The sequence below is a fragment of the Chiloscyllium plagiosum genome, chromosome 30 (genome assembly GCF_004010195.1).
Source record: "Chiloscyllium plagiosum isolate BGI_BamShark_2017 chromosome 30, ASM401019v2, whole genome shotgun sequence".
NCBI lineage: Eukaryota > Metazoa > Chordata > Chondrichthyes > Orectolobiformes > Hemiscylliidae > Chiloscyllium > Chiloscyllium plagiosum.
The window spans coordinates 6,973,208-6,986,059 of record NC_057739.1 but is presented as its reverse complement, the minus strand read 5'-3'; the positions used below and the strand labels follow the sequence as shown (position 1 = coordinate 6,986,059).

Genomic DNA, 12,852 nt, shown 5'->3' with positions numbered 1-12,852 from the left:
AGCCGACACACCATATGTCTTGTTAACAACCCTATCAATTTGGGTGGCAACTTTGAGGGATCTATTGGCATGGACCCCAAGATCCCTCTGTTCCTCCACACTGCCAAGAATCCTGCCTTTAACCCTGTAATCCTCATTGAAAATCAATCTTCCAAAATGAATCACTTCACACTTTACCAAGTCAAACTCCATCTGCCACTCCTCAGCCCAGCTCTACATCCTGTCAATGCCCCGTTGCGACCTACAACAGTCCTCCACACTATCCACAACTCCACCAACCTTTTGTGTAATCGGCAAACTTACTAACCCACCCTTCCGCTTTTTCATCAAAGTCATTTATAAAAATCACAAAGAGCAGAGGTCCCAGAATAGATCCCTGCAAAACACCACTGGTCACCGAGATCCAGGCTCAATACTTTCCATCAATTACCACCCTCTGCCTTCTATGGGCCAGCCAATTCTGTATCCAGACAGCCAGATTTCCCTGATCCCAGGCTGAACGTGTACTCGTGAGAGATTAGAAAAATAAGAACTGACTTGTCAGTGTCTCTGCAAGAAGGACGTTTCTCTGGAATCTAGAATTAGGAGCCACTGTTTCAAAATTAAAGGTCTCTCATTTAAAACAGGGTTGAGCCATTTGTTCCTCTCAGAGTGGGTCTTGAGTGTTTGGAGCTGTCATCTTTAAAAGTTGTAAAAGCAGAGCCCTTGAATATTTTTAAGGCATAGTTAGGTAGATAAGAAAGGGTGTGAAATGTTATGGGGGAAAGAAATGTAGAGTAATCAGATGAGCTATGATTTTACTGAATGGTGGAGCAGGCTCCAGTGGACAAATGGTCTATTCCTCTGCTTTTAATTTCTGTATTTCCATATTTCTGGAAGCACATCTATGCATTTTTAAAGGGCTTTGATGAAGCAGCGTGGATTAAAGGAATGGTGGTATCTTGTCTCAAGGAGCCTAGGCAGAAAATGGTGACTAGATGTTTATGTGACTGAGCAAATGTATACAATCTGTTACTGTGCTATTGATCTACCCTGAATTATCAGCAAATTAATGGAAGGTGTTACTATAGAGGGTCATAGAGATGTACAGCACATAAGCAGACCTTTGTCTGCTTGGACCAACTCGTCCAAGCCGACCAGATATCCTAACCCAATCTATTCCCACCTGCCAACACTCTGACCATATCCCTCCAAATCCTTCCTATTCACATACCACATTATTGAATGACATCAATAAACAAGTCACTAATATTCAGGGATATTTGGCTCCAGTGATCACTGGTCCAAAAGAACTGAATACCAGAGATGAGTTGAAAGTGACTGCCTTTGACATTAAGTTAACATTTGAAGACAGTAGCAAAAAGAAGCCTTCGTAAAATCTAAGTCAACTAATTTTCTCTCCTTTCCTGGATCCTCTCAAAGAACTCCCTTTCCCTTTCTAGTGCTTCCTAATCTCCACTGGTGGAGCTATATCCCTCTGATCCGACCCTTTCTGGCCTGCCACTCCCTCTTTGTTCTTATTTCTCTATCTCTCCTCACTTTCCCTCTTCCATTTGCTCCTACTTCTCTGCCCATCCAATACCCTCTCGAATATCTCAACTGACCCTGCCTCGAATGCAGTTTTAGGCAGTGCATCTCATACCCTAAAAAGTTATTGTGCGAAAAAGATTTTTCTCACATCACCCTTGCTGCTTTTGCACAATCACTTGAAATCTGAACCTTCTCGTTCTTGTTTCTTTTACAAGCAGAAAGAGTTTCACTCTATCTACTTTATCCAGATCTCGACAAAATTTTCATTCAGCCTTCTTCTCTTCAGTAAGAACAGTCCCAACCTCTTCAATCTATCCTCATAACTGAAAGGTCTCGTTCCTTGAGCCATTCTTATAAATCACTTCTGCACTCTCACCAATGCATTCACATCTTTCCTAAAATGTGACACACACAACTGTACACAATACTTCAGCTGAGGTCTAACAAGTGTCTTGCACAACTTTGACATCCTTGCTCATGTATTCTTCCTCTATTAATAAAGCTGAGAACATTGTATGCTTTATTTACTGCTTTCTACATTTGTCCTGCTACCTTCAATGATCTATCCACAAGTACACGTAGGACCCTCTGGTACTGCACCTCGATTAGATTTGTAATCCCTAATTTGTATTATTCTTCACTGTTCGTCAGACCAAAGTGCATCATTTCACATTTCTCTGCATTGAAGCTCGTCTTCCACTGGTCCACTGTTCCACCAACTTGGCTCTTTGGACAGCCACACTATTCTTTTACAGTTTATAATTCTTTTAAGCTTAGTGTCATCTTAAAACTTTGTAATTGTCCTCTGCGTACTAAGATACAGATCATTAATATATGTCAAGGAAAACTGGGATCCCAATACCAACCTCTGGGAAACTCCGCTACAAACAATTGTCCCAGCCTGAAAGACAACCATTGAGCATTTCTGCCTGTTTCTTGTCACTCAATTTTGTATTGATGCCTCTTTTAAAGCATGATCTACACTTTCTTCACAAGTTTGTTGTGAAGCATTGCATCAAGTGCCTTCTAAAAATCCAGTATTTCATATCAAAAGTGTTACTCTCATCAACCTATCCATTTAGCTGAGGGATGTTCCCTTTTCCCGTGTCTTTCTAACTGCCTTACCTCTGCGTATGCCACCCTTCAGTCTACAACTCTCTATCTGCCTTTTCTTTATCTCCTTTGCTCTGTATTCTTCTGTTTCACAATCTAACCCTTTTTATATACCCTGTGTCCTTATCTGCCCATCTTACATTCTATCTGCCTTTTTCCTCTCCACTCCTCCAATTGTCTTGTTCTCTCTTCAGCAACAAGGACCAGGAGTAGGCCATTCAGCCTCTTGAGTTGAGAGTGTAGTGCTGGAAAAGCACAGCAGATCAGGGAGCATCCGAGGAACAGAAGAATCAACATTTCGGCAAGAGCCTTTCATCAGGATTCCTGATGGAGGGCTTTTGCCTGAAACGTCGATTCTTCTGCTCCTCAGATGCTGCCTGATCTGCTGTGCTTTTCCAGCACCATGCTCTCGACTCTGAGTTCCAGCATCTGCAGCCCTCAATTTCGCCATTCAGCCTCTTGAGCCCACAATGGAATTCAATAAGATCATGGTAATCTGAAATCTGCATTCTTGCCTACCCTGATAACTTTTCACCCCTTTACCTAACAAGAATCTATCTACCTTGGCTTTAAAAAAATGTCCAATGACTCTGTTTCCACCTCTTTTTAGGAAGAGTCCTACTGAAGAGGACTTCAGTAAGGCGTTCGACAAGGTTCCCCATGGTAGACTGATTAGCAAGGTTAGATCTCATGGAATACAGGGAGAACTAGCCATTTGGATACAGAACTGGCTCAAAGGTAAAAGATAGAGGGTGGTGGTGGAGGGTTGATTTTCAGACTGGAGGCCTGTGACCAGTGGAATGCCACAAGGATCGGTGCTGGGTCCACTACTTTTCGTCATTTACATAAATGATTTAGACGTGAGCTTAAGAGGTACGGTTAGTAAGTGTGCAGATGACACCAGAATTGGAGGTACAGTGGACAGTAAAGAAGATTACCTTGGATTACAACAGGATTTTGATCAGATGACCCAGTGGGCTTAGGGGTGGTAGATGGAGTGTAATTTAGATGAATGTGAGGTGCTGCATTTTGGGAAAGCAAGTCTTAGCAGGACTTATACATTTAATGGTCAGGACCTAGGAAGAGCTGCTGAACAAAGAGACCTTGGAGTGCAGGTTCATAGCTCCTTGAAAGTGGAGTTGCAAGTAGATAGGATAATGAAGAAGGCAATCTGGTATGCTTTCTTCTATTGGTCAGAGTATTGAGTACAGGAGTTGGGAGGTCATGTTGCAGCTGTACAGGACATTGGTTCGGCCACTTTTGGAATATTGCACGCAATTCCTTCTTATTGGAAGGTTGTTGTGAAACTTGAAAAGGTTCAGAAAAGATTTACAAGGATGTTGTCAGGGTTGGAGGATTTGAGCTATAGGGAGAGGTTGAACAGGCTGGGACTGTTTTCCCTGGAGCATCGGAGGCTGAGGGGTGACCTTATAGAGGTTTATAAAATCATGAGGGGAGTGGATAGGACAAATAGACAAGATCTTTTCCCTGATGTGGGGGAAGTCCAGAACTAGAGAGCATAGGTTTAGAGTGAGAGGGGAAAGATATAAAAGAGACCTAAGGGGTGAATGAGCTGCCAGAGGAAGTGGTGGAGGCTGGTACAATTGCACCATTTAAAAGGCATCTGGATAGGTATGTGAATAGGAAGGGTTTGGAGGGATATGGGCCAGGTGCTGGCAGGTGGGACTATCTGGTCGGCATGGACAAGTTGGACCGAGGGTCTGTTTCCATGCTGTACACCTGTATGACTCACAGCCATCTGTGAGAAGAGATCTTCATTTCATCGCTGTCTTTAATGGGTGATGTCTGATTTTCAAACATTGGCCCCTGGTTCGAAACTCTCTCATCAGAGGAAATATCATCTTGAGATCATCCCTCTCAAGACTCATCAACATTTCATATGTTTCAATCAAGTCACCTCTTACTCGTCTAAACTCCAGCAGATACAAGCCTAGCCTCATAAGAAAACCCACCTGTTCCAGGTATTTATTTTGTAAATCTTCTCTGAACAGTTTCCAGCATATTTACATCCCTCTTTAAATAAGGTGAACAATGCTGTACAAAGTATTCCAGGTATAATCTCACAAACACCTTGTATAACTGTAGCATAACCTCCTGACTCTTGTATTTGATTCCCCATCTGATAAATAATCGTATTCTATTAGTTTTCCTAATTACTTGCTGTACCTGTAGACTACATTTTTACGATTCATGCATGAGGCCACCTAGATCCCTCTGCATCACAGTCTCCAGTCTCTCACCATTTTGATAATATCATTTATTTCTACTCTTCCTGCCAAAATGTGCTATTACACACTTTCCCACATTGTATTCCATTTGCCAAAACTTTGCTCACTTAACCTACCATTATCTTGTTTATAACTTCCACATGTCTCTTCACAACTTGATGTTGTGTCTTTGTGTCATCAGCTCGTTTGGCAACTGTACCTTCCATCCCTCAATATATTTATATAAATTATAAACACTTATGGTCTCAGCACAAATTTCTGAGGCACACTAGTTGCTTTGTCTTGCCAACCTGAAAACCATTTATCCTAACTCTTTGCTTCCTGTTAGCCAACCAACCGCCTGTGTGTTTCAATGTGCTACCCAAACACCATGAGCGTTTTTTCTGCAATATCTTTGAGGTAGCCCCTTGTTAAATGGTTGTCCACTATCTAGAAAGACAAAGGCACCAGATACATGTGGAGATCACAACCTGAAAGTTGCCCTTCAAGCTACACACCATCCTGACTTGGAAATAGATCTCTGTTCCCCTGGTTCTAAGGGTCAAAATACCGAAATCCTCTTCCCAACAACAATGTGGGTGGCTCTGCACGCTGAAGGATGCTGCACTCAAGAAAGCAGTTCGCCACCTCTCCAGAGCAATAAAGAATGGACAATAAATTCTGCCTTACCAGCGATACCCACATCCTGAGAATGAATTTTAAAGATATGTCTCTGGCCCATTTTTCTCTTTCTCATTGCCCTCCAACTGTCGCCCCTCACACCGGCTGCTCTACCTGGCCCCTGCTCTGTAACTCTCTGTCCCTTTTCTTTCTCTGTCTGCCCTCCTGTGGGGCTGTCTGCTCCCCTCGGGATGTGGCAGTGCCACTCCCCCCCCCCCCCCCCGGTATTGGGTTCGCCTGTCCCTGCCCACTGTGTGTCCGAGCTCCGCCCCAGCCTCCGAGCTCCGCCACTCAGCCCGAGCCGAGCATGGGAGGCGGCTGCGAGCTGCAGGCGGCACACAGCTCCCGGAGACTGGCACTGCCTGGCATGGGCGAGGGGTCCCCCCCGGCCGCTCTGTGATTGCCATGTCTCCCACTCCCCGGCTCTCCAGCCAGGATGGGCAGCGCTGTTTCCAAACGGAAGAACCCGCGGGGCAATGCCATTTGCTCGGCTGAATCCAAGGTCAGGTAAGTGCCACCTGGGTCGGGAGCTGGGCATCACATTCTCGAACCAGGAGCACCCACCCCGTCCCTCTCTCCCTTTAAGAAACGCTGGCTGTTGCAGCCCATTCTGCTGCACTGCATTTGAGTTGCACCGAAGTTCCCCTTGAAGGGGCTGCTGGATTTACTGCCTGGCTCTATTCCATCTATCCGTTGATTCGCCCCCTGCACACGCGAAAGTTGATGCTACCAAAGTTTGCTGACTCCTGATCAGCAGAAAGAAATCCCCCGGTGCCATTGTCCAGGGTGACTGCCCATTCGCCCAGCCTCTTGCGCGCTTCATTGGAAAGCTGTAAGCCGAGTTAGCGCTCAGGAACTCAGACCAGCTCCCGAGTGGTTCCAATGGGATATTTCCAGCTCCTTGTGCTTCTGTGCCCCTGTCTCTCCCCTGCCTGTTTACATCTTTTTTTTGTGGCTTTGATCGTTTCCTCACTATCTGTCTATTCAGAGGGATTTCTCTCATTCTGTTTTGTTTTATATCCATTGTTTATTTATTTGCCTTGTGTTGTGTTTGCGCAGTCTCTCTGTTTTGTCTTCCCATGTCTCTTTTCCTCTCTCAATCTCCTTTCACCCTGCTCACTTGTCTCCCTAATCTGTTTCTCCCTGCCACGTTGCCATAGCTCCTCTCTCCACGCTGCACAATTTGCACTTTTAACCTGCAACTTTAGAACGAGCTTGTGTTAACATTCCTGCGTGCATGGTTTTGCTGTACTGTAGTTGTTGGATCTGTTTTAAAACAAACTGGCTCAAAATTGCACATGCGTGCTCCACGAAGTGCTAAACCTTTGTCCCTAAATGTTGCAGTTATTTTAAGCTTGCTGCTTTCCATTACCTCCACAGCACTACTCATATTTTATTGTCTCCCTGTATTGATTCTCCTTGTATTGTGTCTCTCCTGTATCTCTCTTCCTCTGTCACACTTCACACTATGAGGCTAACTCTACCCAGCGATTGAGAAGGCGATCCATCACTTATTGGATTGTTACTGTCTATTTCCTTTTATGAAACATTTAAAAGATGCAGCAGTTGGAAATGTAGAAATACTGAATGTGCTTCATGTCCTCGACAGTAATGGGCTGTCAAATTTAATTGAATTACATTTATTAAGCTGATTTTACAAGAACTGATTGATTTTTTTATCCCCCAATATGTTCATTCACTTTATCTCCTTGTCGCTGTAAAGTGGGATGAACCCGCTTGTATTTTTGTGTCAATTTTTCATTTGTGCCGCTTTGGGAGGTGTCTGTCTCTCTGACATTTTTATTTTCTCCTTTTTCCCGCTGTGTTGCTATGTTCTGGCTTCAAACATGAAGAGCAGCGCAAGCTTTCAGAGAGTATCTGTCGCAGACTGAGCCTAGCACCAGTAGCACCAAGGCATCAGGTAAGAAACTATACCTCTCATTCACTATGTGTCAGAGTTCCATGCACCCATTTTCCACCCCCTCACAAAGACTCTCCTGCCCCTCTGACCTCACAGTATTCCCCAGTTGCTGCCTGAGTAAGACGGGTTTAGATAGCCTCTCCTTTATTTTTATTTTTGCCTGGTGCTGTGCTCACATTCTGCATCTCTTGAGGCAGCCTCTTTGTGTTTTATGATCAGGTTGTTCTTAATCTCAGCAGCTCCCTAACACTTTCTGAGGTGGAAGATTCTGTATATGTATCTGAGAGGCAGGGGAAGATTGGACGGGCATTGGCCATTCAGCCTCTCCAGTCTGTTCTGCCAATCCATTCAGTGGGTATTCTGTGTCGCAGTTCTAATAATCTGCCTTTCTTCCATCCACCTCAACACCCAGATCTAGCAGTGAATTGTGGATAACTTTGTTCTAAAATTTTTAATTATTTCCAGCTTGAGGGAGTGAGTTCAGATTTCTTCCAGCTCTTGTATAAAGTGCTTTTGGATATCTGTTCGAAACATAAAGATCGAATATAAATACTGTTCTGTTTCGTTCTTCAAATCTCGAAGAGGGAAAATAGCTTCTCTGTGACTTCCTTGTAATCGTTAATTTTTCTATCTGCACCTCTCTCAATCTGCTGCTGTTTCTCCTCTCTCTATCTGACCCCTCTGCCCCAGCCTCACACCTCAGTTATATTGCCAGTTAATCTTCTATATTCAAGGAAATACAAGTCTATTCGATACAACTTTACTTGGAACTTCACCACTTTAACATTGGCCTAATTCTGGTGAATCTGCAACACACCCCCTTTCAAGGTCAATATATCTTCCCTGAACTGTGATACCCAAAACACAGTGCTCCAGATGGGTTGGAGCGGGCGTTTTATTGTCACACAACGTCTACCCTTTTACATTCCAGACTAACATTCCCTTGGCCCTTGAAATTTTTTTTTACTTGCCCACCAGCTTTCGTTGCTGTCTGTACATGGACTCCCAAATCTCACTGCTCCTAAAGACCGAACGGGATTATTAACCTGAGGGGGTTGTGAGAGAGACAGAGTGTGCGTGTGAGACGTTTTGTGTGTGTCTGTATGAGAGTATCTGTGAGAGAAGGAGATTATAAAAATCAAAGGAATTTGAAACATAGAAAGTGGCCATTTGGCTAATTGTTCCCCTGCTCCTTCCATGAACAAGCTCTCACTTATTGTGGACAAGTCTTCATTCATCTCTAAACATCTGTCCAATTCGCTTTAAAATTATTTCTGGAATGAGCATTTCCCCCATGTTTTCAGGTAGCATGTTCTTGATCCTAAAAAAATTCCCCGGCCTTCCTTCGTGCTAAATGTGATTGTATAGACTCTGTCAGACTGTGTCCATTTGCGAGTGAGTGAAATTTATAAATCTCTGAGATTGTTTGTTTGTGTGCAAGAGGAAGAAATATGTGGATTTGTCTGTTTGTGAGAGATTGTGTGTAAGAGAGAGATCAAGCAGGAATTGTTTGCCTCAGAGATTCTGTGTGTGTCTGAGAGATGCTGAGTGGACATGTGTGCCTGGTAGATTTTCGGAGTATATAACAAGAATGACTGTTTGAAGTCCTCTGAATTCTGGTGTGCAAGAGTGAATTTCTTCAGGTACTTTAAATGAATTGTATATCCATGGTTAAATTGTGCCTCTTCCTAAGTCAACTGCACTCCACAGAATACACACACCCCGAAAGATCCCAATATCAGCAAAGCAAATGGATACGCAGCTCCGCTAATGTATTTGTCATTTCCAGTTTACTGGGTCCATAGACACAAAGCCAGCCTGGACATGTCCACTGTGCCCAACAACTGGGCCGCTTCAATATTCTACTGAGTGTCTGGCTGATATGTGGAAGGAGAGAATAATATGCAAAAATGTTAGTTAACAAAGCCAGAGGAAGACAGACCGGCAGACCGAACTTTCATTTCTCACAGCACCAAATCATAGAATCCCTATGGTGCAGATATAGGCGATTCAGCCCATCGAGTCTGCACTGATCCTCCAAACAGCATCCCACCTTATCCTTGTAAACCCACATTTGCTAGTTAACCCACCTATCTTGCACACTACAAGGCAATTTAGCACGGCCAGTCCACCTAGCCTGCACATCTTCAGACTGTGAGAGGAAACTCATGCAGACACGGGCAGAATGTGCAAACTCCACAGTCACCCGAAGCTGGGAAACAAACCAGGTCCCTGGCAATGTGAGGGAGCAGTGCTAACCACTGTGCAACTCCTTGTGTGAATGTACACAGTCATTTAAGAATGTAAGAATTAGGAGCAGGAGTAGGCAATTCAGCCCTTTGAGCTTGCTTTGCCATTTAACACGATCATGGCAGATCTAATCTCGGCCTCCACTTCATTTTCCTGCTCTTTCTCCAAAACCTTAATGTTTTAAATTAAAAATCGCCTCTTTAAATTTATTCTGTATCTACCACAATCTAGGTAGTGAATTCTACAGATTCATGACTCTTTTAGAGAATTAATTCCCCTTTCTCTCTGTTTTAAATCTTCCAACGCTTAACCTGAAACTATAACCACTTGTTCTAGATCGCTCCACGAGGGGAAACATCTGCTTTACGTCTACCTTATCAGTTCCTTTAGCATCTCATATACACACTTAGATCTCCTCTCAACCTGTCTAAACTATAACTGGTATAGGCCTAAACTGTTCAAATACTCCGCAATGACAAGGCTTTCATCTCTGAAATTAATTTAATGAACCTTCTCTAAACTGCCTCCAATGCAATTACATCCTGCCTCAAGTAAGGGGACCAAAACTATATGTAGTACTCCAGATGCGCCTTTGTACAACTGCAATGACACTTCATTATTTTTATACTCCATTCCTTTCACAGTAAAGGCCAAAATTCAATATACTTTCCTTATTACCTGCAGTACCTGCGTACTAGCTTTCTGTAACTCATGCATGAGGACACCCAGATCCCTCTGCATTGAAGTATTTGACATTTCTCTCCATTTAGATAACAAGTTGCCTTTTTAGTCTTTTGACTCACATTTAGAATCCCTATAATGTGGAAGCAGGCCATTCGGCCCATTGAATCCACAGTATGGGAGAAGGATTCACATTTTTTGGATCATTGGAATCTCTCTTGGGGTAGAAGTGACCTGTACAAGAAGGACGGATTGCACCTAAATTGGAAGGGGACAAATATACTGGCAGGGAAATTTGCTAGAGCTGCTCGGGAGGAGCTAAACTAGTATGGTGGGACCCATGGAGATAGTGAGGAAAGAGATCAATCTGAGACTGGTACAATTGAGAACAGGAGCAAGTCAAACAGTCAGGGCAGGCAGGGACAAGGTAGGACTAATAAATTAAACTGCATTTATTTCAATGCAAGGGGCCTAACAGGGAAGGCAGATGAACTCAGGGCATGGTTAGGAACATGGGACTGGGATATCATAGCAATTACAGAAACATGGCTCAGGAATGGGCAGGACTAGTAGCTTAATGTTCCAGGATACAAATGCTACAGGAAGGACAGAAAGGGAGGCAAGAGAGGAGGGGGAATGGCACTTTTGATAAGGGATAGCATTACAGCTGTGCTGAGGGAGGATATTCCCAGAAATACATCCAGGGAAGTGATTTGGGTGGAACTGAGAAATAAGAAAGGGATGATCACCTTATTGGGATTGTATTATAGACCTGCTAATAGTCAGAGGAAAATTGAGAAACAAACTTGTAAGGAGATCTCAGCTATCTGTAAGAATAATAGGGTAGTTATGGTAGGGGATTTTAACTTTCCAAATAGTTTAGATGGAGAGGAATTTGTTAAGTGTGTACAAGAAAATTTTCTGATTCAGTATGTGGATGTACCTACTGGAGAAGGTGCGAAACTTGACCTACTCTTGGGAAATAGCACAGGGCAAGTGACTGAGGTGTCAGTGGGGGAGCACTTTGGGGCCAGCGACCATAATTCTATTTGTTTTAAAATAGTGATGGACAAGGATAGAACAGATCTAAAAGTTGAAGTTCTAAATTGGAGAAAGGTCAATTTTGATGGTATTAGGCAAGAACTTTCAAAAGCTGATTGGGCAGATGTTAGCAGGGAAAGGAGCAGCTGGAAAATGGGAAGCCTTCAGAAATGAGATAACAAGAATCCAGAAAAAGTATATTCCTGTTCGGGTGAAAGGAAAGGCTGGTAGGTATAGGGAATGCTGGATGTCTAAAGAAATTAAGGGTTTGGTTAAGAAAAAGAAGGAAGCATATGTAAGGTATAGACAGGATAGATCAAGTGAATCCTTAGAAGAGTATAACGGTAGTAGGAGTATATTTAAGAGGGAAATCAGGAGGGCAAAAAGGGGACATGAGGTAGCTTTGGCAAATAGAATTAAAGAGAATCCAAAGGGTTTTTACAAACACATTAAGGACAAAAGGGTAACTAAGGAGAAAATAGGGCCCTTCAAAGATCAGCAAGGCGGCCTTTGTGTGGAACCACAGAAAATGGGGGAGATAGTAAATGAGTATTTTGCATCAGTATTTACTGTGGAAAAGGACATGGAAGATATAGACTGTAGGGAAATAGATGGTGACATCATGCAAAATGTCCAAATTACAGAGGAGGAAGTGCTGGATGTCTTGAAACGCATAAAGGTGGATAAATCCCTAGGACCTGATCAGGTGTACCCTTGAACTCTGTGGGAAGCTAGCAAAATGATTGCTGGGCCTCATGCTGAGATATTTGTATCATCGATAGTCACAAGTGAGGTGCTGAAGACTGGAGGTTGGCTAACGTGGTGCCACTGTTTAAGAAGGGTGGTAAGGATAAGCCAGGGATCTATAGACCCAGTGAGCCTGACCTCGGTGGTGGGCAAGTTGTTGGAGGGAATCCTGAGGGACAGGATGTACATATATTTGGAAAGGCAAGGACTTACTAGGGATAGTCAAAATGGCTTTGTGCGTGGGAAATCATATCTCAGAAACTTGATTGAGTTTTTTGAAGAAGTAACAAAGAGGACTGATGAGGGCAGAGCAGTAGACGTGATCTATATGGACTTCAGTAAGGTGTTCGCCAAGGTTCCCCATGGGAGACTGATTAGCAAGGTTAGAACTCATGGAATACAGGGAGAACTAGCCATTTGGATACAGAACTGGCTGAAAGGTAGAAGACAGAGGGTGGTGGTGAAGGGCTGTTTTTCAGACTGGAGGCCTGTGACCAGTGGAGTGCCACAAGAATCGGTGCTGGGCCCTCTACTTTTTGTCATTTACGTAAATGATTTGGATGCAAGCATAAGAGGTACAGTTAGTAAGTTTGCAGATGACACCAAAATTGGAGGTGTAGTGGAGAGCGAAGAAGGTTACCTCAGATTACAACAGGATCT

General features: G+C 43.5%; 1 protein-coding gene across 2 annotated transcripts in view; it reads left to right on the top strand.

Moving 5' to 3' along the window:
* The first annotated feature begins 5,842 nt into the window (after positions 1 to 5,842).
* The window catches only part of nsmfb (NMDA receptor synaptonuclear signaling and neuronal migration factor b), a 103,812-nt gene continuing 96,802 nt past the window's right edge, over positions 5,843 to 12,852 (top strand). For both annotated transcript variants that reach the window (XM_043719894.1, XM_043719893.1), the window contains exons 1-2: positions 5,843 to 6,059; positions 7,406 to 7,473. In XM_043719894.1, the coding sequence (XP_043575829.1) occupies positions 5,989 to 6,059; positions 7,406 to 7,473 (139 nt within the window). In that variant the 5' untranslated portion in view covers positions 5,843 to 5,988. The remainder of the gene's footprint in view (positions 6,060 to 7,405; positions 7,474 to 12,852) is intronic.